At 39.0% G+C, this 20,015-nt stretch overlaps 1 protein-coding gene across 1 annotated transcript; it reads left to right on the top strand.

The window, feature by feature from the left end:
• Window positions 1–858: 858 nt before the first annotated feature.
• RSL24D1 (ribosomal L24 domain containing 1) lies at window positions 859–9,381 on the top strand. Its single transcript, XM_072870719.1, has 6 exons — window positions 859–1,018; window positions 3,398–3,511; window positions 5,925–5,997; window positions 6,734–6,797; window positions 7,278–7,363; window positions 8,970–9,381. Exons 1-6 carry the CDS (start codon window positions 938–940, stop codon window positions 9,041–9,043), a joined length of 492 nt encoding a protein of 163 aa, XP_072726820.1. The 5' UTR covers window positions 859–937; the 3' UTR covers window positions 9,044–9,381.
• Window positions 9,382–20,015: the final 10,634 nt, after the last annotated feature.

The raw sequence follows: 20,015 nt of genomic DNA, 5'->3' as shown, positions 1-20,015 counted from the left end.
ATTCCCATTCAGTCTGGCAGAGACCACATAGGAACCAGTGGCTCTGTCTGGTCTGTTCAGCCATGCCTGGGAAAAGGAGCTCTTTGTTTTTCAGGTAGGCTTTATGTGATCCAATTTACAGGACTCTTGGGGTATCACTTTATTTTGGGCTGCTGGTTTCTTCACAGGGTAGGTCGCTCAGATGCCTACAGCGTGCGACAGAGGAGTATTAGTGCTTGTGTGTTGCAAGGGTGTTCAGTGTGGGTGTGAGGAGAAGCTTCCATGGCCCCTGATACAATTGGAAGTGCCATTTTCCAGCAAGTGGCTTGTGAAGACATACAACATTAGTGTGTTGTGCCTCTTGCTTGCCACATGAGCTGTTCGGGGCCCTGGAGCTGGGCTGGCTGCCAGCTCTCGTGCCGCATGGTCAAATACCCACCAGCAGAGTGACTTTTCTAACACCCAGTATGCTGCTGGCTTGATAGTGATACGACACAAAATGATCTGGCGGGTTGTGCCTGGGCCTGCTGAGGAAGCAGTTCACAGTTGCCATTGCCTGGGTGATGGCTGGCACAGGAACTCCTGTCAGGTTGGCTCAGCTGGAAACCCAGAGCGAGCACTTTCTTGTTTCCAGCCAGGTGCCTGCGGTCGGGGCTGTTGAAGCTCCTGATTAGCAGGGGCTGCACTGTTTAATGACCGCAGTAAAACGCTGCAAACAAAGGGCTCCTCCTGCTTCATGAGGCCTGTGAAGGACCCGACGAAGCGGCTCCAGCCCGGCCAGCGGCGGGCGGGCCGCCCCGGGAGCGTCTGCGTCTGCGCATGCTCCCGCGGCGCTTTGGCGCCCCGCGGCCGGCAGGGGGCGCCGTGGCCGCTCTCCCGGGCGGCGCCCCGCCGCCTCCGGTCAGCTGAGCGCGCCCTTCCGGCGGGGCCTGCGGCGCGGCGCGGCGGCGTTCCGGCGATGCGGATCGAGAAGTGCTACTTCTGCTCGGGGCCCATCTACCCGGGGCACGGCGTCATGTTCGTGCGCAACGACTGCAAGGTACCGGCCGCCGGGGGGAGGGCGCGGCTGGCGCCTGGCAGCGGCGGCGGCCGGGCCCCGGGCCCGCTCCCCCTCGCAGCCTGCCCGGCTGGGCCTGGCCCGGCGGCGGCGCGCTCTCGGCCTCTCCTGCGCCGGCCCGGGCCTGTGCCGGGGGGCTTCCCCTTGGGCACGTGGAGGACCCAAAGGTACCCGCCCTGCGGGGGCGGGAAGCGCGGTGCCTGCTTCTCACGCGGTTGGGTTACAGACGTTGTCCAGGCCCAAGGGCCGCCCCCGGGGCTGGTGCCCCTGTCCCGGCCCGGGGTGCAGCTGCTTACGCTCCTGCCAAGCCTCCTTCGGCATGTGGAGGTCTCGGGCCGCGGCGGGGACGATAGGCAGCGTTTCCCTCGTCGTGCTGGAGCCCCCGTAGTCTTTGCCCATGGCAGTTTGGAACCAGCGCACCAGCCGTGCTGGCGTTCATGAGGTGCTGGGTGGCGTCATCCACCGCGCAGATTTATTTGCTGTGTGGGAGCCGTTACGTGGAGCGATACTGTAATTTGGCAACTGTTGTGGCTGTCGGGAAGAGTGTGGGCTGAATTATTTGTTTTCAGTTTTTACTAAGAAATTATGTGCTTTGCAGAGCAATACAAAATCTTCATCCTTTAATTTTCTGATTTTGGAGAAGTGGAGGCTTCAGATTAATCGCAGGTGATTCTACAGCTTTGAACAATCTAGATTATAGATGGTGTATACTAAAGCTAATGTTTATGTCTCTCTTGTGGTAGTCTACTAAAAGTTGTAACTCACTCAGATATCTGATGTGACTTACCCAATTGAGGCTGTCATAACAGGATGCGCATAGCACTTTGGGCTTTACGTTATGGTGACAATTTGGTACATTAAATGTTGTGTATAGTTTCCCAGCCTCTGCTGTACTCCTTATTGCTCCTGTAGGGCATTGGAGACCCCAGTGTGAAATGAAGCTTACGCAAATAGCTTCCTTCCCATGCTCAGACGTCAAAACAAATACTGGCTCAACGATATTGCTCATCTGAGTCACAGCTTTTGGGAATTTAGAGGTAGATGTAGATTGACACAGTTCCATTTACTAGAAAACGGCCATGAGGTGTGTGGGTGTTTTTTTTTTTTAAAAAGTAGTATGGATGGCAGGTTAGTTGTGAACAGATAATCTATGAAAGAGCAAAATATAATGGCAAAATTGTCTGAGTTAAGGTGAAAAAACGTGGTAGAAGAATGTAAAAAAAAAAAAAATTATTTGAAGATTATTACCTTTACTAGAGGTTTCATATTTTCTATTCATTTTCTTTAGAAGTGACTATTAGATGGGAAGGAGAGTATGATTGAGGAAAAATAGGTTTTTCAAAATTTCATGAATAACTAATGTAATTTTGAGTATTCTTAAGTAAAGCTTCTCTGGATACTGGACAGCTCAGGATAGTTCAAAGTGATGCACAAATTTAGGGAAGATTAAGAACTGTAAATAGGGATATTATTATGTGTGCTCCCCGCCCCTTATCTTACTGCCATCTTGCTGCATACTCTTTTTGACTGGAAAATGTCTATTGGATTTGGTACAGTTTGGGATAGAGGGTTGTTCTTTAGCTTGGCTGTTAGTTACATAATTTCAATACTAATAAAAGGGAAATTTCAAGTACAGGTAGTGAAGTTTCTTTTATGGATCTTTAATGGGCCTGAAAACATCATCTGGATGAACATAAGGTACTTCCATGGCTAGCAGTGGCAGGTGCCTAAAATGAGTCTAGCATTCTGTAGAATACGTAGAAAAATGGAAGGACAAAAAAAAGAAAAAGGTCAGTTAGAATATTTTGGCATATGCTTTAACAGCTTTCAGTAAATTCAGTCCAGGACTTAACTAATGTGCTCCTGCTGCAGGGTAATCTTTAAGGCTTAAAGCTACATTCTAGAAGATAGACTTTTTTTGTATGTGTGTATGTGTATTGCATTCCAAAAGGTTATATGAGAGGTGTGAGGATTTGTTGTTGTTGTCAGGATGGCACTGTATCTAAAAGGTGCTGACAGGTATAGAAAATTGTTTATTCATAGTACAGGTTTGGTTTTATAGTTATTTTTGCAGATTATAATTCTTACAACTACACTATATTTTCTTTATAATCAGCTTAATTGTAAGTATTTGTGCATGTCTGTGACAGCTGCAAAAATGACTTTATAATGAAAAAACAAGAATAGTGCTTGCAATTCTTTTTGTTAATAGCTATATTTGAACTAAAAATACTGAAATTTGAAAGATCAATGTCGTTTTCAGTGAGCAGTATTGTTAAACTTAAGTGTTTGATACCATGCTTGCAATGGGGCAGGAATAACATAATTTGTCTGTAAGTTTCCCCTCCCCTCTTCTTTAAGATATTTAGATTCTGCAAATCAAAATGCCACAGAAACTTCAAAAAGAAGCGAAATCCCAGAAAGATGAGATGGACCAAAGCATTCCGGAAAGCAGCTGGCAAAGAATTGACAGTGGTAAGAAGTTGAACTGGTTCACGCTTTACATTAGCTCACTAAAATGGTAGAAATCTTGCCTCTTCCAATTGCAAACAGGCTAGGTTAGCTAGCTTAATGTGTTATCATTTAATTAGATGAGCACAAGGGATGGAGTAAGTGGAGAAAAGAGGGATTGTGGAAGAGGATGTGAGAGTTTTCTTGAGAGTGAGCTATTCCTTTAGCTTGACTGTAACTTGGACCTTCCCGTTTCAGCTTCAGTGTGGAAGCCAGTGTTTCGGGTGTCTACGTTGGTAATACATGGCAGTTCCCAAGTGCAAGGCATTTTTTTCCATCTATGAATCTCCCACTCTCTGTACATATACATTTGGTAGTTGTATTTCTGCACAATCAGATAATCTGGGTTACCGGGTACCTGAGGAAGTCTCTCTACGTAGACACACAAGATAGTTACCTTTTGAAGTCTCCTTAAAGCATACAGTGTATAGGAAGAGTCCTTGCATAGATAGGAGTGTTTCAGAAACAGCATATGACATCTTAAAAACAGTTTCAAGACAAAGTTACTTCAGTGGTAAAAATACTAAACACTCTTATTTGGTGGGACAGTCCTTAAATAATTCAAGAATTACTGTGACTTAATTACCTGTTTTTTGACAGAATACTAACAATTTAGTAAGTATTTTGAGACAGTGATTTGCTGCCTTCTGTGGATCTTCTACAGCGAAGAATGTGATTTTATTTTATTTTTTAATGTGACTCTGAGAAGACGTGATTACTTAGCATCTTCTGTAATTGTATTTCTTGCTTTCAAGTTATTTCTGGCTAAGTTAAATTACCTTTTTGAAAATAACTTAATTTAAAATTCCTTTATACATGTCTAAATAGGTGGCAATATGCTCCAGTTTTGAGATATATCGATGTATGCTAAGAATTAAAACAACATATAAACATAGTGCTTTGTTTTAGTTTGGTTGGTATCCATTCTTTCATAAGCCAGCTCTGGGGAGAGTGTCTAAATAGGCTTGTGACAATGGGAAATAGTGTACTTTTAAGAAAGTGACAGTTCTTGCCACTTTAAACAGGTACATTGGACAGAGGTTAAATATGTTTACTTGTTTTCCTGGGTTTCAAGGTTATTAAACAACAAAAAAATTAAGAAGGACATAGTCTTGCCGGGTGGTTGCTCACAGGGTATTTCTGAAGCACTGTTTTATTCTCTCACTTAGAATGTCTGAGGAGTCGGTCATTCTGTCCCTTCATGTTTGGAATTGAAAAGTTCCCTTGGCCAGTGTGAGGCAGCTGTAGTTCATCTCTGTGCATGTAGGTTAGAAGACCATGGCACTTTGAACATTTCTTACTCTCATGAGACTTCTCTTCACTGTTTGTGGTGTGTTCTTATGATATAAAACAATGCTGTATATTACAAATACATAAAAGCTGACACAGTTTAGGATAAACTGCAGTGAATTGATGTGGTGCTGTGTCACGCTTGGCTAAAAATTTTAGGTAATTTTTTAATTTTTTTTTTAAGAATAAGAATGGCATGTAGGTGTTAGCATATGATGTGCTCTACAGCTTGTATTTTGGATATTTTGCTTGATGCTATCCTATGGTGAAAACTAACATTTGTCTGCCAATGGAGCATGGCTTGTGAGTGTGTACATGCCATTTCTTGCTATTCTCTGTAGTTTCTCTCATTGGAGCTGTCTTTAGCTCAAGTGTAGATTAGCTGCTGGTGTAATAACTCTGCTTTACTGCTACAAAAAAGAACCTTTGGGCAGGGAAAAGTCCTCAGATAAAGTTGGTATAAAGCTAAGTATGCCTAGCAAAAAAAAATCTGGAAACTGTTTTTCCATCTTAACCTGGGGGGGGACAAAACAAACAAAAAAAGAAAAACCCCCAGCTGCCCCAAACACCACAATGTCATCAATTGAAATATTTCACAATTTCAAATTATTTTATATTGTTTCAATATTCTTAAAATGAAATAGTGGGGTTTTGGTTTTTTTTTTTTGAACCTTTTCAAAATTACAGGCTGTTGAGTAGAACTTATTTGACCTGCATTAAATGCTTTTGACTCTACACGTTTTCAATTTTGCCTTCCACCTGTCTAGTCTACTCTGTATTTCCTACTCCACATTGGTCTTCTGTATTCCTTTTGTCTTGCTAAAAAGAAAATAGCCGAGGGAGATGTTTTGGTAAATAGTTCTCTTCAGACAAATCACTGTGGCTTCTGACACTTTAAAGTCAAACACTCCACTCTCTTTCCTTCTAGTTTAGTAGTCTCTAAAGGTTGTTAAAGTGTAGGAACTGAGATTCTGAAAGGGAAAATAAATCACGTAAAATATTGTTATATGACTGAGTGCTATAGTAAGAATGTATTGATCTAAATATACTGCTGTCTATAATCTATATTTACTTTTTCTTAATGCAGGATAATTCATTTGAGTTTGAAAAACGTAGAAATGAACCAGTGAAATACCAGAGAGAGTTGTGGAGCAAGACTGGTGAGTCATTTTAGAAAAAAACAAAAGATGAACCATGGGAAGTGAACTTCTACTCTACATGAACACATTTTCAGAAGGCTTCTTAGAGTATTAACACTTTGTAGTGATTGTGTTTGAAATTACTGGAATCATGACCAAATTCTTATGTGTGGAGGAGGTTTAAGGTGAACAGGTGTGGAGTTTCACTTGATTTTATTTTTTTCAGAAACTGGTTAGAAAATGAGGTGCAGCATTCCTCTATTTTGAATTATTATCTTCAAAAAACCTTAGTGGTTCTTCAGCTTTTTAAGAGGCTCCCAGTGTAAGCCTTTTATACTGATGCAGTTATTTCTTTGTTCCCGCTCATTCCACTTCAGTTTGTTTAATAAATCAATTGCTATAAAATGGAAGAGTTACTTATGTCATGAATGAATGCCACAAAGGAGAAGGTGGTAGCTTGCATCTGATTTCAAGTAGAGTAAGAGTCTTTTGTAGTGATGGTTAATTGGTAGAAAATATGTGTAGGCACAAAAGTGGAAGCTTAAATAAGTTTAAAAATACAATTCATTGTAGTTGGTACACAGAATATTCCCCTACCCTGCTCTTTGAAGAAGGAATAACGTCCTCTATATAGTATAAGAGTTGCCTCTGATATAGAGGTATTATGGAATACTGGTAGTGTTGCAGAGCATCTATTTTCAACTGTAGGTATATTTCAACTGTCAGCACATTTAAAACAACTTCTGCTTTATTTCAGTTGATGCAATGAAGAGAGTGGAGGAAATAAAGCAAAAACGCCAAGCTAGATTTATTATGAACAGGTGAGGAGAAGTATTTATATTATGGGAGCTCTCACAAATCTGTATTAGACAGTCAATCTTTCCAGAGAAATTATGATCAAAGGTTTTAAATGGTTATTTGCTTTGTACATACACAGTCATCCATGGGGTAAACTAGTTTGAGTGGGCTCTACTACGCTACCAAACTACTATGCTTTATTGGCTGTCCAGTGAAACGTACATTTTAGACACTCGATGATAATAGTTATATTTCCTTGTTTGTAATACGGAATCTTAGATTTAAACAAATTTCTGGTAAGAGTTGATATAGTGCTGGCTTTTTTTCTGGTTTTGTATCCAGTATATGCTTGAATTGTTTTTCAGATACTTTTAACCTTTATTTCCTCATAAAGATAGTTATTTACAGTTTACATACCTTTAGCTAAAGATGTGTCATGCATTAAAATGAAAACATACATCTCCTTTTTGAAGGTAATTAAATTTAATTTTCCCCCTCCCCAGATTAAAGAAGAGCAAAGAGTTGCAGAAGGCAGAAGACATCAAAGAAGTCAAACAGAATATCCACCTTCTTCGTGCTCCACATGCAGGTAAGAACTTGCTTTACCTGTTTTGCTTAGGTTGACTTGTGTATACAATTTTATGATGAATATTGATTTTTTTTGGTATGACTAATTCTACAGATCGATAATCCTGTGCATTTTTCTTACAATTAATTTCTCTATTGAATATGGAGAATAGCTCTCGCCATTAAATGTAAGCAGTATCTTTGTTCTGAATCAAACATACCTTTTTATTTATCTAGTCCTTCATTCATCTTTTCTTTTCCTTATTTGAGTATTTTAAACTGCACTCAATACTGGGTACTCTATGAACTTCACGTTTGTTAACCAATACTTTTATCTAAGTCTTCCCTTTGAATTGATTATTTGAACTCAACAGACTATACCACTGATTGATATAAAATACAGTAGTTAAACTCTGCTTTTTAATTTGTTAGCTAATTGTGAGAGTAGGCTTTTTTGTAGTTCACTGTGTATAATGAAACTACTGTATAATGAAAATACTGTTTCTTCAGTGTAAGACTAACATTTTTTAAAACATCACGGTAATTTTACAAATTTTCACTAAAATCTATGCCTAGTTCAGATATAATAATGTATATTCTTTGTTAGTGAACTGAACTTTTCAGTTGGAGAAACCTCTTTCTCCTAAATAATTTTCTGGTTTCTAAACGATTACAAGTACTAGCTCGTGTTAGATGATGTTGATTAAAAATGGATTGTAAAGATGATTTATTTTTAAAAATACCGTTAATGGAGTAGAGTAATGGAGAGAAGTTAAAAATGTTTCCATTAGTTATTGTTTTATAAAAATTACCAGTGATTTTGTCTTTGTAGATGTAGGTGTGACATATTATTAGTGGTGAACTAGAAGTCTGTTCTGTGTTTTTTTTCTTCCAGTTCGCATTAACTGTAGTCTAAGATTGTATATATGTGAAGCCAGGTTTTGTCAGGATATATTTAAATTTTGGTTTAATCTCTCCATTGTTTTTTGAGGGAAGAAAAAGAAAAAAGATGTTAATTCAAAAGAATAAACCTGAGTATTTATTTCTTTTGTTTGGCTTTACTTATGTTAAATGAATGATGCACAATAGCATGTAGTACATCTGTTTGTCAAACAACAGCTACCTTTTCAGTGTTGGGCCTTAAAGAGAGCAGAATCAAATGTCAATCCTGGATTTTTTTTTCTTTTTGGTAGTATTATTGAGAGTTAACACTATTGCCATCCAACACAGTATTCAGGAGGGCTTAAATCTTTGTATAAAAACTAATGTGTGAAGGCCATTGATCTGTTAAAAGTAATGCATTTTTATAGTCCTTTGAAAGGTTCTGCTAGGTATTGCCAGCTATATCAAAATTCATCATACTAGACGAAAACATATGTTTGACCACATTTCAGGTTTTGCATAAAAACAGCATCACCTTTTCTGTTAAAACAATTCTTCCGTAGTTTTAGGTGGTGATGGAGGTTAGCAATAAATACTTGTAAGCTTGATGTGTTTACTCCTAAATAACTCTTTAAGAAATATATTTAGACTGTTTCACCTAGAATAGACACATACATTGTTCAAAGAAGAACAGTTATTTGGGTTTAGAGAGACATCTTGAATTTAATTTTTTCTTTGCTTTCAAGGCACACCAAAACAGCTGGAGGACAAAATGGTGCAGAAGCTACAAGAGGATGTGGCTATGGAAGAAGACTCTTAAAATGCTTTTATTTTCTATTTATATTTCTTCAGCAGTTAACAAACAGTTCCTTATTGCCTCACCAGACATCATTCAGAACTGTGCTTACAGTTGAAGAAAAATACATTTTAATGAATAGTGGTCAATTACAATTTGAATGATTTTTTGTTTTATAAAAAATAATAAGATGGATACTGGTTTGGGCAGTACTTACAATTATGTAATTTGATAAAACCTTGTCGGCAGGATGGGAGAATAAGGCATATTGTTTGAGCTCCTATGTGCTCCTTGGAAAGTTACGCTTTCTTTCTGGGTAACTTTTCCCTGATAATTCAAGGAATAAAAGATGTTCGCCCTGAGCTTTTCTTAATTTGTCTGTTATTCTTTTGTAGTGGTAAAAGCAGATAAAAATTTATTTTAATGGTTACAGAGTGGGGGAGGATATATTATTTTCCATCAGTCCAGTGCAGTCCAGACTTACTTTCACTCTTGTCATTGGGAAAATTTTTCAGTTTGTTATGAAAGCATATAGTGTTTGTTTTATCTCCTTTTTAAAGTCTGCTTCCCCAGGATTACATTGCAGTTGAAACCTAAGCCTGGCAAAGTTAACACTGATGTAGGACTTAATTGCTCTTTGGAAAATAGTAATGGTGATAGCATCCAGTCTGAAGTTGGACCTGCCATCCTCCTGACCTACCAAAATTCAAATCTGACATGTAATCAGGCTGATTGAGATGCTCAGTAAATCACACTTTTGACTGCTTTTACCTAACACCCGGGATTATTTTGATAGAAAGGTCATGTTAAAGTGTAGGTATTTTGCATATTGTGGTGGTATTTTTTCAGCGTGTCATCAGTACTGAGATAAATACTCTGCTTTTTTAAACTGTCAGCAGTTTATCTACAACAGTGTGATCAGAGAAGTCTTTCAAAGGCATTTAAAATAGTATTTACTTTCTTGTCAGTGCTAGTTATCTTGAAAACTAGTAGTTTGTAGTTCTGTTCCAAACTTGAATATGTGCTATATCAAGCGCAGGAAAACTTCCTCATACCTACCATTTACATGTGTATTGTGTAGTTCAGAAGAATCATATTTGAACATATGAAAAGGGGCAATGGGGAGTGTCTGAAATAAACAGGCATAGTACTCAGTTTTTCATCTCTTGATTTATGAATTATGTTTTGATATTTAGAAAACTTTGATGTATTTTAGTGAGATAAAAATAACAATTCTAGTAATAAAAATATGTAACTCCTTCCTATTTTTATGAAATTAAAATTTTGCTATAATTTAAAATTTGCTGATAAGGTGATAGCTGATAAGTATTTTAGATGTACAATATTAGTATTTCCCATGTAAACTGTAATATAAATAACATCTCAAAAGCATATGGTAAGTTGGCCAGAAAACACATGTCAATGGGGTGAAATCACAAATCACTAAGATGCTACAGTATAATCCTTGGACATAGTGAAGGGAAACCTTCACAGAATGTTAATTAGTATGTTTACGTGTGACTGTACAAGTTAACTCAATATTTCAGCTTGGGAAATGTGTGTTTTGCATGCCTTGTTTTACCATAGTATTTGATGTCCTTAATCCTTGGAGTGGGATACTTTATCTAAAATTCTTATTACAGATTTTTTTTTTTTAACTGAGTTTTAAAGGTGGGATGTTCAGTGAGTGCCAAGTTTCAATTTTCTCCAAAACTAGTAAAGTAAATCCGTGCAAAGCGGAGAAACGCGATGAATCCCATGGGATTTTATGTAGTATTTATATACAATCTTTTACTTCATATGAGTTTGTTTAGCATTAAATAACTTGTATTACATAATATCTGTAGTTTTTCTGTCCACATATCTTTAAATGAACTGCAATACTTAACTTGTTTGTGTGCTCTATAAAACTCTCTGTGGGATTGTTAACCCTTTCCTGTGAAGGTCTCTAAGTGAAGTAGTCATTGTGCAGCAGCTGAGAACCACCATGTGGGGAGTACACTACAACCATAAATCCTAAACATCCTGCCAGTTGTATGAGTTGCTTAACCTGGGTACCTCATTACAGCCTGTGTAATAGTATATTTGCAAGCAAGGGCTTTGAAAGTTATACTGAAGTTGTCCATCATTGTGCAGGTGTGCTATTTCCCTGAGAAGCAGAGGCTTGTAGTCTGCTGTGTATACTTCGTGAGTATGTAGGAGGTAGTTGAGTTTAAAAATCTGTCACGAGTAACGTGCTTATAGCACCTGTTCTGAAAATGCCCTTGTGATTTCTTTATTTTATTTTTTAATTTAATTGCTATGATGTCCTGTTTTCTTGTCTGTGTCAGCTGGAGCAGGATGCTGTTGAGACAGCACATGGTGAGGGGGGAACAACTGCAGCTGAAGAACAACATGGGGCTGGTGATTCTCGGTCCTGTAAATCTCTGCATAACTCCCTGCATGCAGAGACCTTCCCGAGGAGCTGCCGAGCTGTGGAGGAGTGGTGGTTTTTGTTTTCCTTTCTTTTACGGGGCTGGCTGTCAAACCACATTTCTAATAGGAATTGTTCTTATTCAAAGACATTTTGGTGAAGAGCTGTTACTTTCTTTGCTTGCTTAGGATGAAAATTTTCAACTAAGCCAAAGCTGACTGAAAATTCCTTTAGATTTTTTATTTTGTTTACAAGACTTGGAGAGAAAATGTCCAACTGAGCAGTATTCTGGTGGTCATGGAGAAATACTGCCAAATATCAGGAAGTAAATGCATTCCTCTTGCCACTTGAACAGCTCTAGCTCAGACACTGGCTTGCGGAGGAGCGCGGTGACGTGCAAACAGGGAGCCCTTGTTCACGTCCTGCCTGTGGGGCTGAGCAATGCCCAGTCCTTTGCGGAGGCAGGACCTGCCATCATTTCCCCCAATAGCAAGTCGGAGAGACGGTATTTTATGAGCAGCATATCATTACTCATTAGAGATGTCTGTTTTAGTGTCATATGTCCAAATCGCTTATCCTGTCTGTGTTGAGATCTAGTAGGAGCGGAGCACAAGGTGCTGTGAGTACAGTCTGTTACAAGACAGATGATGATGTGTCCATTTAATTCAGTATTTAATCAGAAAAATAATTTATTCATTCCAGTGCTTAATTCCAGTATACAGTCTGTCTTGCTTGGCATTTACTAGGTCCAACAAACTCTTGCCGTTTTGTGTTTGTACTTGGTGCCATTGGGACCCTTTCTTCAAAAAAAGTATGATGGGCTTGATTGGAATGAATGTGATACTCTGTTTTTAAGAAATGCTTTTTAGTTTCAGTTGCCATCATCTTTTCTTACAAAACAAAAACAGATGTGTGTTTCTTTTTTTACAGACTAACTGTGCGAAAGGTGGAAATGTGGATTTTAATAGTGATTTATGAAGTGACTTTTTCTCATATTTCCCCTTTTCCTTTTTAATCCATCACTTTAATGATTTCAAGTTAAACACTGGCTTTGTTTTCAGGAGGAGGTTAACCTTGTGTTAGCACATTTTGGCTACTGCCTCGCCGCCTCACGCTGCAGAGCCCTGAGCAGGCCTGCGGCCCCCACGGGGTTTACAGGACTGCCCTGAGGCCCCAGAGATGCCTTTTAGGTCTTTTCTCAAGTTTCATTCTTTTTCGGTATGTGATTGTCATCGTAACTATCCAAAGTGCCACTGCTCAGGGGTGCTGTGTGGGGAACCATTTTTGTCATGCCTGGGAAGCCTGTGGCCCATGCTCAATGATGCCATCTTAGAAATAACATTTGCTTTAGGTTTCATGGGATGCTAAGTTAGTAAGGGAGGGAAAGAAGTGTTTATTTCCATGTATTGAGCTGTGAATCAAACACGGATCTATCGCCAAAGGTGGAGGAGCAGCAACGCGGTGGCAGCACCAAGTGAGCTGCCGGGCAGGCAGCGGCTGGGGCAGGGCATGTTCCTGAGGTAAAAAAGCCCCTGAGGCCACCCCGAAAGAGCCGCTGTGCCCCACGGAGAGCTTGGGTGTCCTCTGCGGGCCTGCGCTTTTGCTGAGGTAATTTCCATGCTTTCACATGAAGTAAGACCTGGAGATACTTCTTTTTGCCTTTGGTCATGGGTTGGCTGTGCAATCCATCGCTTGTTTCTTCAGCTGTGGAGTCTCTTGGTTTCTTGTGAAATTTTGATCCTGGGAGGAAGACTGAAAAAATGAAGTGGGTGGATTTTTTGTTTTGCTTGTTTTGTTTTTAAGAAAAAAAGCAAAAACATTCTCAGGCTTCCCTTTCAGTCTTTCCTCTGCAAGTGCTGACAAATACTGTGTGGAAAAAGTGAAAATTACTGCTTTCTGTATAATTGAATTGTGCTGAACTGCTGCAAGTTTTCTTCACGGGAAATTGGGCCTTCCCATATTTTTGAAAGATCTGACTTTTTAGTACTTGGCAAGGGAAAAATCTTTGAGATTCTGTGGATAACAGTAATTCTGCAAACTAGCCAAGAAACAAAAGGTATTAGATACAGTAAACACATTTTGGAAATAAGATATTTTTTTTCCCCCCTGTAACTCTAGTGTAAAAGCTTACAGCTTAAAAGGTTTGTTCAACCTTTTTTTCTAACCTCCTAAATATTAGATTTGGTTGGATGCCTTTTAAATATTGAAAAACAGTTCCTGAGAGAAACTTGATGGAGACTGGAAACCTTTCGTTTGCAGGAAAACGTTGGCATGTGTTGTAATTTATGTAGCTAACTGACTTGAGATGTTCTTACTGTTAGAGTAACAGCGTGATGGAGCCCAGAACACGTACAAGATCTGCCCTTTTGCGACACAAATAAACATAAATCAGTTCAATATGTTGATATGGTCATGTGTGTCAATGGCTGGAAAAGCAATATAGACAGCTGCTAATAGGTCCAAAGGCTTATCTCCCAGGAGACGATATTTCAACCTCCAGGCTGTTCAATTCCTCAATTACTGTTCTGGCCTCAAAAATTCAATCTCCTTCACTAGCCTAACTTATTTATGGGTTGCACTGAACTGCGACCAGGGAGAGCAGAAAGCAGAAATAAATCAACCACTGATAAAATTGTTTTAAGTCTGCTTGTTGTCTGTCTATCTATTTTTAGATCTCAATTTAAAAAGGCCTTATGCAGAGAAATGCCTAGGATTTTTTTTTTATTGGTGTCAGTAATAATTAGTCTTTGGTGGTGTTTGCTAAATACATGGAAGTTTTTTTCCTAATTGTGACCTAATTGATCTGATTATAGCCATAGTGTTTTGAACAAGCAGCTTTACTTGAGACCGGGTAGGAACAGGGGGAGAAATAAGGATTTGTGGAGATAGCTGAGTTGGAAGACATTCTTTGCTGGTTTTGGCTGTTTGGTTTTGTTGTTGTTTTCACCCCCCACCCCCTTCCCACCCTCGTTAGGTTTTTCATATTATATTTAGTTTGGTAAAGTCACTCTTGTTTCTTAAACTGCTGTTGCTTCACCTTTAAAAAGTACTCGGAGAACATTTTATCTTACACATATATATATGGCAGTAAAGGTATGTATTGAATAAAGGGGGATATCAGCTCTAGCTCTACAAGCAGCGTGATTTATTAATGACATTGTTTCAGTACAGGGAACTGACTCCTGAATGGAAACAGATGTGTTATTTATAAGGCAATAATATTGTGCATCCACAACTTACCACCTGGAATCAAGGCAGGGCTCTCTGCATAATTGAAATTCTTGTTTACAGTTACATAAGCTCTTTTCTGTAAAGCTCCACTGTGCACTAAACTTGCTGATTAAGAGAATTGCTTTGGTAATCCAGTTTGACTGAAGTGATTCCTGAGTGGAGAATTTGAGAGATTTCTTAGTACTTGACAAAATAAAAAGCTGTCAGAAGTTCTCTCTTGTGTTGAAGCTAGCATTGGTTACAGTATCTCTGTTTATGCAAGGTGTTGCCAAAGGTAACCTGTTCATTCTTTAGCCTCAGTGCAGAAATTGACTCTCAAAAGCAATACTGGGTAAGGTGAGTAGTGGAAAGACCAAACCGTTTTCTCTCATACAGCAACCATTGCCTGCCATTCACTGCATTGAGCAAGTTCAGATTGTACTTCAAATCCCCATGTACTCAGGCTTCACATACTCCCTGACACAAAACTTGGGGACAGAGTAGTACAGGCCATACAGGTTTAGCTTGATTCATAAGGGTGGCAGGCCTGAACCCAGCGGTCTTCAGACCAGCTGTGAAGACAGCTTTTTCTTCTAACAAGCCTAACAAAGTGATGGTGGGTTTGGAAGTCAGAAAGAACCAGCCAGGTTGGCACCCCGGGCTGCTCCTGCCTTCTCTGTTTGGTTAGTTGTGCCTGGGTACAGATGGAAAGTCATTCAGGGTTAATTTGATTAGCTCTACCCAGCTTGTGAATAATCTCTGGGGAAAATCTTTCTTTTGAAATAGAAGATACAGATATCATAATGCGATCCTAATTCATGTGTGATATTTAGAAAGAAATAGTATTTATCCTTGAGCTAGGAATAAATTTAGAATTATCTATGCACAAAGCACACTCTAATCCACATTTCTTTAGGGCATGGCCTTGCTACTGCTTGGGGTGCCTCATATAGAGGATCCCCAGGATATCTGGGGAATACTGTGATGCTGCTTTTGAAGAACTTGTGCTTTTTCTCCATAGATGTCTACCTCCATGTCTGGTGTTGACTTGGGAGGAGATTGTGTGCCAGATTTTGTCACTGGCGCTGTCAGAAAGCTGTGATACAAAGGTGACAGGAAGCATTCTTCACTTTTCACAGCTGATGTAGATTCATTTGTTTTGACAGGGAAGGAGATGGCTCTCTGAAAATTGCTTTTACTGTCTGTTGAAGGCTTTCTACAGCAGATATATAGAACTCGGGTTCTGCTTAAAAACACACAGCTGTGAGCACAGGAGGCATTCTTAGGGCAAACTTAAAGGTGCTTGAGCAGGGTCAGAACCTGTAGGCCTGTAATAACAAATTTATCCACTTCCTTTCTTGATAGAAAAATGTCTGCAGGCAGCAATATTGCAAGCTTTTCCAGTGAGCATCATGGTCTGCACTTCACTCAGTTCAATTTATTTTCTTATTGTATCATATGTAATGATCTACACAAACCTGCTTGTATGAGGAACATCTAAATGGTACTCTCCCTGTTTTCTAAGGAGATGGCAACTTTTGCTGAACTACTTCTCCCAGACTGTAGTATTTTTGCCAGTCACTTAAATATCTGCCTTAATTACATGAGTTTCATCTGTTTGTCCAAAATTTGTTAATAGTTTTTCACTTTTCATGACAATCATGTTGAGTCCAATTTTGGAAACCTTTAAAGCCTTCAGACTGAAAATAGAGGAACTTGCATGCTGGTTCATATCTGAAGTCCATTTAGCCTAGTACTGCCAACGGTGGCCAGTATGACAGATCCTTTCAGAGAAGCATAACAAAGCATGCATCCATGTGACCTTTTCCATGGTTTATCTTCCCAAATTCAAACAGTCAGTAATTTAGGGATTTCTTTGGAAATTTCTGGTGAACCAGTCTTCTATGACTGTATCTAACCTAATCTTGAACCCCTCTATACTTTTATTTCTCAAATGTAATGGGGTGATGGGATACTCCTGTTTAATTGCTTATTGTGAGGAAGAACTTATTTGTGATTCAGGTTTGATACCGTTGGGTTTTCTGTAGTTCTGGTATTGCAAGAAGCTGAATAATCATTCTCTTGTCACCCTCTCTGCAGTGTTTGCAGTGTTGTGGACCTCCAGTTACCTATTTTTTAAACTAAAGGGTCCTAATCTGTTATCCTGTTCTGTAGAAAGGCATATTCCTCTGAGCATCTTTGCTCTTTCTTACATCTACTCTTCTTGTCTGGTTTGTGGGATGGAATGATAAGACATTCTTGCAATATTTGGGATAGGGTTGTGCCCTGGATGTCTACGTTGTTTCCGCTTTGTTCTTTGTTTCTTTTGTAACTAACTGTCTTTTCAACTGATACTCCTAGCTTTTTCCTGCATGTTTTGCAGAAAGAAAATAACTTTCACTGTTCACATTTCTTTTGATTTAGAATTTGGCAGGTCATTCACTACATTTTCTCTTTCTAAATCTTTAGTGAACAGACAAGTCCATGGCTACCTGAATGCATCAGACATCATGGTTAAAGATTTTGCTTTTAAGAGAAGTGAGATAGACAACATTATAAAAAATAAACAGACACACAAAAAATAACTGCAAAGGGATTAAATTCTGTCAAAACAGATCTCAACAGATGGGCATCTGCTGCTCTTAACAAGCCAAGAATATCACCCTGAATGCTCTTTGTTCATGAGGACTGTGACTTGGGAGTGGTGCTGTTGTCTTAAATGCTTGAGCATAGTTGATCATAGATGCAGGGAAGTGTTCACTGGTATGGAGTTTTATGAATCATTTACCTTTCTAGAAGTAAATTCTGACATCCTAAATACAGTATGGCGTTTCCCTTCCACACATTACATGCAATAGCTGAGCGGTGAGTAGACAGCTACAGGTCAGCAGACCTGAATTTTATTCCTGGCTCTGCTTTCCTCAGTAATTTTATTCAAGTTGCTCAGCTTTTCTGAGTCCTGTCTAAAATGGTCTACCTGATCCCAAAGAATACATTCCCTCTCTTCCAACTTTTCCATGCATAGTAAGGGACTGAAGTGGGACTTACCCCAACAAATAATTTTATTTTAGAAGCCTACAGGACTTTTTTAAAATGTCATTTCAATCTTACTTTCCCAGCTCTGAAACAGAGTTCCTTTCATTCATCCTTTCCATCTTTTTTTTGATAGGTTTGTGTCACTGACTGGGGCCTCTAGGGCCAGGTTCAGTCATGAGACAGTTTTACTGGTTGCTGTGGAAGTCAGATGGGACTGTTAATGTGTGTGCCTGGTACAAATCAGTGTAATAGAAATCAGACATGGTGCCATTCAGTAATGGCCCTGTTGGTCTGACCCCAAACACCTGACTGGGAATAAAGAAGCTCCCATGCAAACAAGAAGTTGACTGTTGTTTTACTTGGGTGAATGTCTTGGGCGTGGGACATCTTACTTATTTCTGCTTTTTCTGCTGAAGTTAAATAATTGGAAATTCTAGTAGTTCTTCTATCTAGTAATGCTTTGTATTCGATATGATTTTTTCCCTTAAGCCACGTTTCAGAAACTCTCTCTGCTTATGTAATTTGGAAATCCTAACAGACCACCGTAAGTCAAGTAAGTGACCAAATTTAGCACTGAAATCTCTATATTTATTATCACTAGGGAGACAGGACAAAAGAGCTGAAATATTCCTAAACTATTCACTGAGAATATAGTCACATGTATTCTGTGATTCTAAGGTTGCAGATTTTATGACTTATAGCATGAACTGTAATCCAGTATTTTAAAATGTAATTTAAAACTTTTTTTCCTTAGCCCTCGAGCTTATGAAGAATGTATCTCAGCCAAGTATGAATGCCTTAAAGAAGTGATGTCTTATTCAGTCTGCAGACAACCAAAACAGATAGATAAAAGGCGAGACAGATTTCCACTATTCTAAATGCAGTTTTATTTCTGAAACTTGGGTTGATCAAAATCAAAACTGGCAACTCTTCAGCTTGTTGATCACAGCAGCATTTGATTTCATCTCACTGTCCAAAAATCACTCTTACTACCTGACAACCCTGAAGGTTTTTAAGCTGAAGTTGTTGTTGATGATCAGAATCATTCTGGCATATTGAAAATTCAGAGAAAGGCAAATTCAGCATTCAAATAAAGAATAATGGGTTGCTATACTAACTATATAATGTATTTTCATAGATAATTCTTAAAATTCCTAATTTTCTCTTTAAAACAAAACAAAGAAGACCCTGTTAATTGGTGTCAGAAAACAGTTGAAAATTATGAGGGGACACTAAAGCCCTTGCCTGAAATCAGATTTGTATGGCCTGTGTTTTAGAAACTTGATCTGCTTGAGCCATTGCAGCCTGAAGGAAACAAGTATCTTTCTTGAAAACTTGATGATGGGATCCCGGATAATCAGTAACCTAGGGTGTACTCCTAAGGATGCAGAAAATGCAGTCAGAAAAGCTTTCCTTTCTTGGACATTGAAAACTTGAAATGAGTCTCAACACCCAGTTGTTAGGATTCAAAGCCCTATCCAGTCACGAAAATGTCTTTTTGCTCTTCTTTCCTCAGTGTTGTATTTATTAGATGGTAAGAATTTGATACAGAAGCCAGAACCTGAAGAAGGTATTCAGCGTATTGTGATTTGGCTGCCTGGCAAGGATCTTGCTTTGGCAGTCCCCAGACTGATCTTGGAAGGGAAGGAGATTTCTTTTCAGTACTGTCCTCCTTTGGTGTGACCATCTGTCTCTATACAGTCATTTGGGCAAAAATATAAATTACAAACAGGAAATTGCCCTATTGCCAGATTAGCTGCAGAATATGCACTGACGCTCTACTGACTCATGAAGATTTAGTGCCAGGGTTCTTTGCTAGGGATAAAACACTATATCATATTTTCCCTTCCTGTCGGTGTTGGATTATAAACTAAATCCTGCTCGTTTTACTTTCAGAAGTAGTCCCAAAGGATTTTAGTGGGATTATTTGCATATGAAAAGCAAGCAGGATTTGGCATTCTGTGTAGTTTGAAAATGAAATGGAGGTAAACATTATCAAAAGCTTGAACTTACTGATGCTATTTCAGGTTGTCTTGTGATCTGAATCTTTTCTGCTGAATACTTATTTGAAGATGCTCATGTAACTTCAGAAAAATCACTTAAAGTTCTGAAAGGGAAAAGGAAGAAATCTGTGTGTGTAGGATCTCAATTCAGCAAAGACTACTCAAGTCCGTCTTCCTCCCTGAAGTTAGGCACATATTTAGGTGCTTCACTGAATTTGGGAGTTAACAAAGAACTCTACTCCTTTTTTTCATCAGATGTACATTTATTTTTTGCTGTAGTTTTTCCTCTGTAATATCCTAAAGCTTCTGCTGGGGAGAGCATGCAAAACACCTT

Source organism: Ciconia boyciana, chromosome 8 (assembly GCF_034638445.1).
Source record: "Ciconia boyciana chromosome 8, ASM3463844v1, whole genome shotgun sequence".
Taxonomy (NCBI): domain Eukaryota; kingdom Metazoa; phylum Chordata; class Aves; order Ciconiiformes; family Ciconiidae; genus Ciconia; species Ciconia boyciana.
The sequence above is the reverse complement of the archived record's forward strand: the minus strand, read 5'-3'. Positions and strand labels throughout refer to the sequence as shown.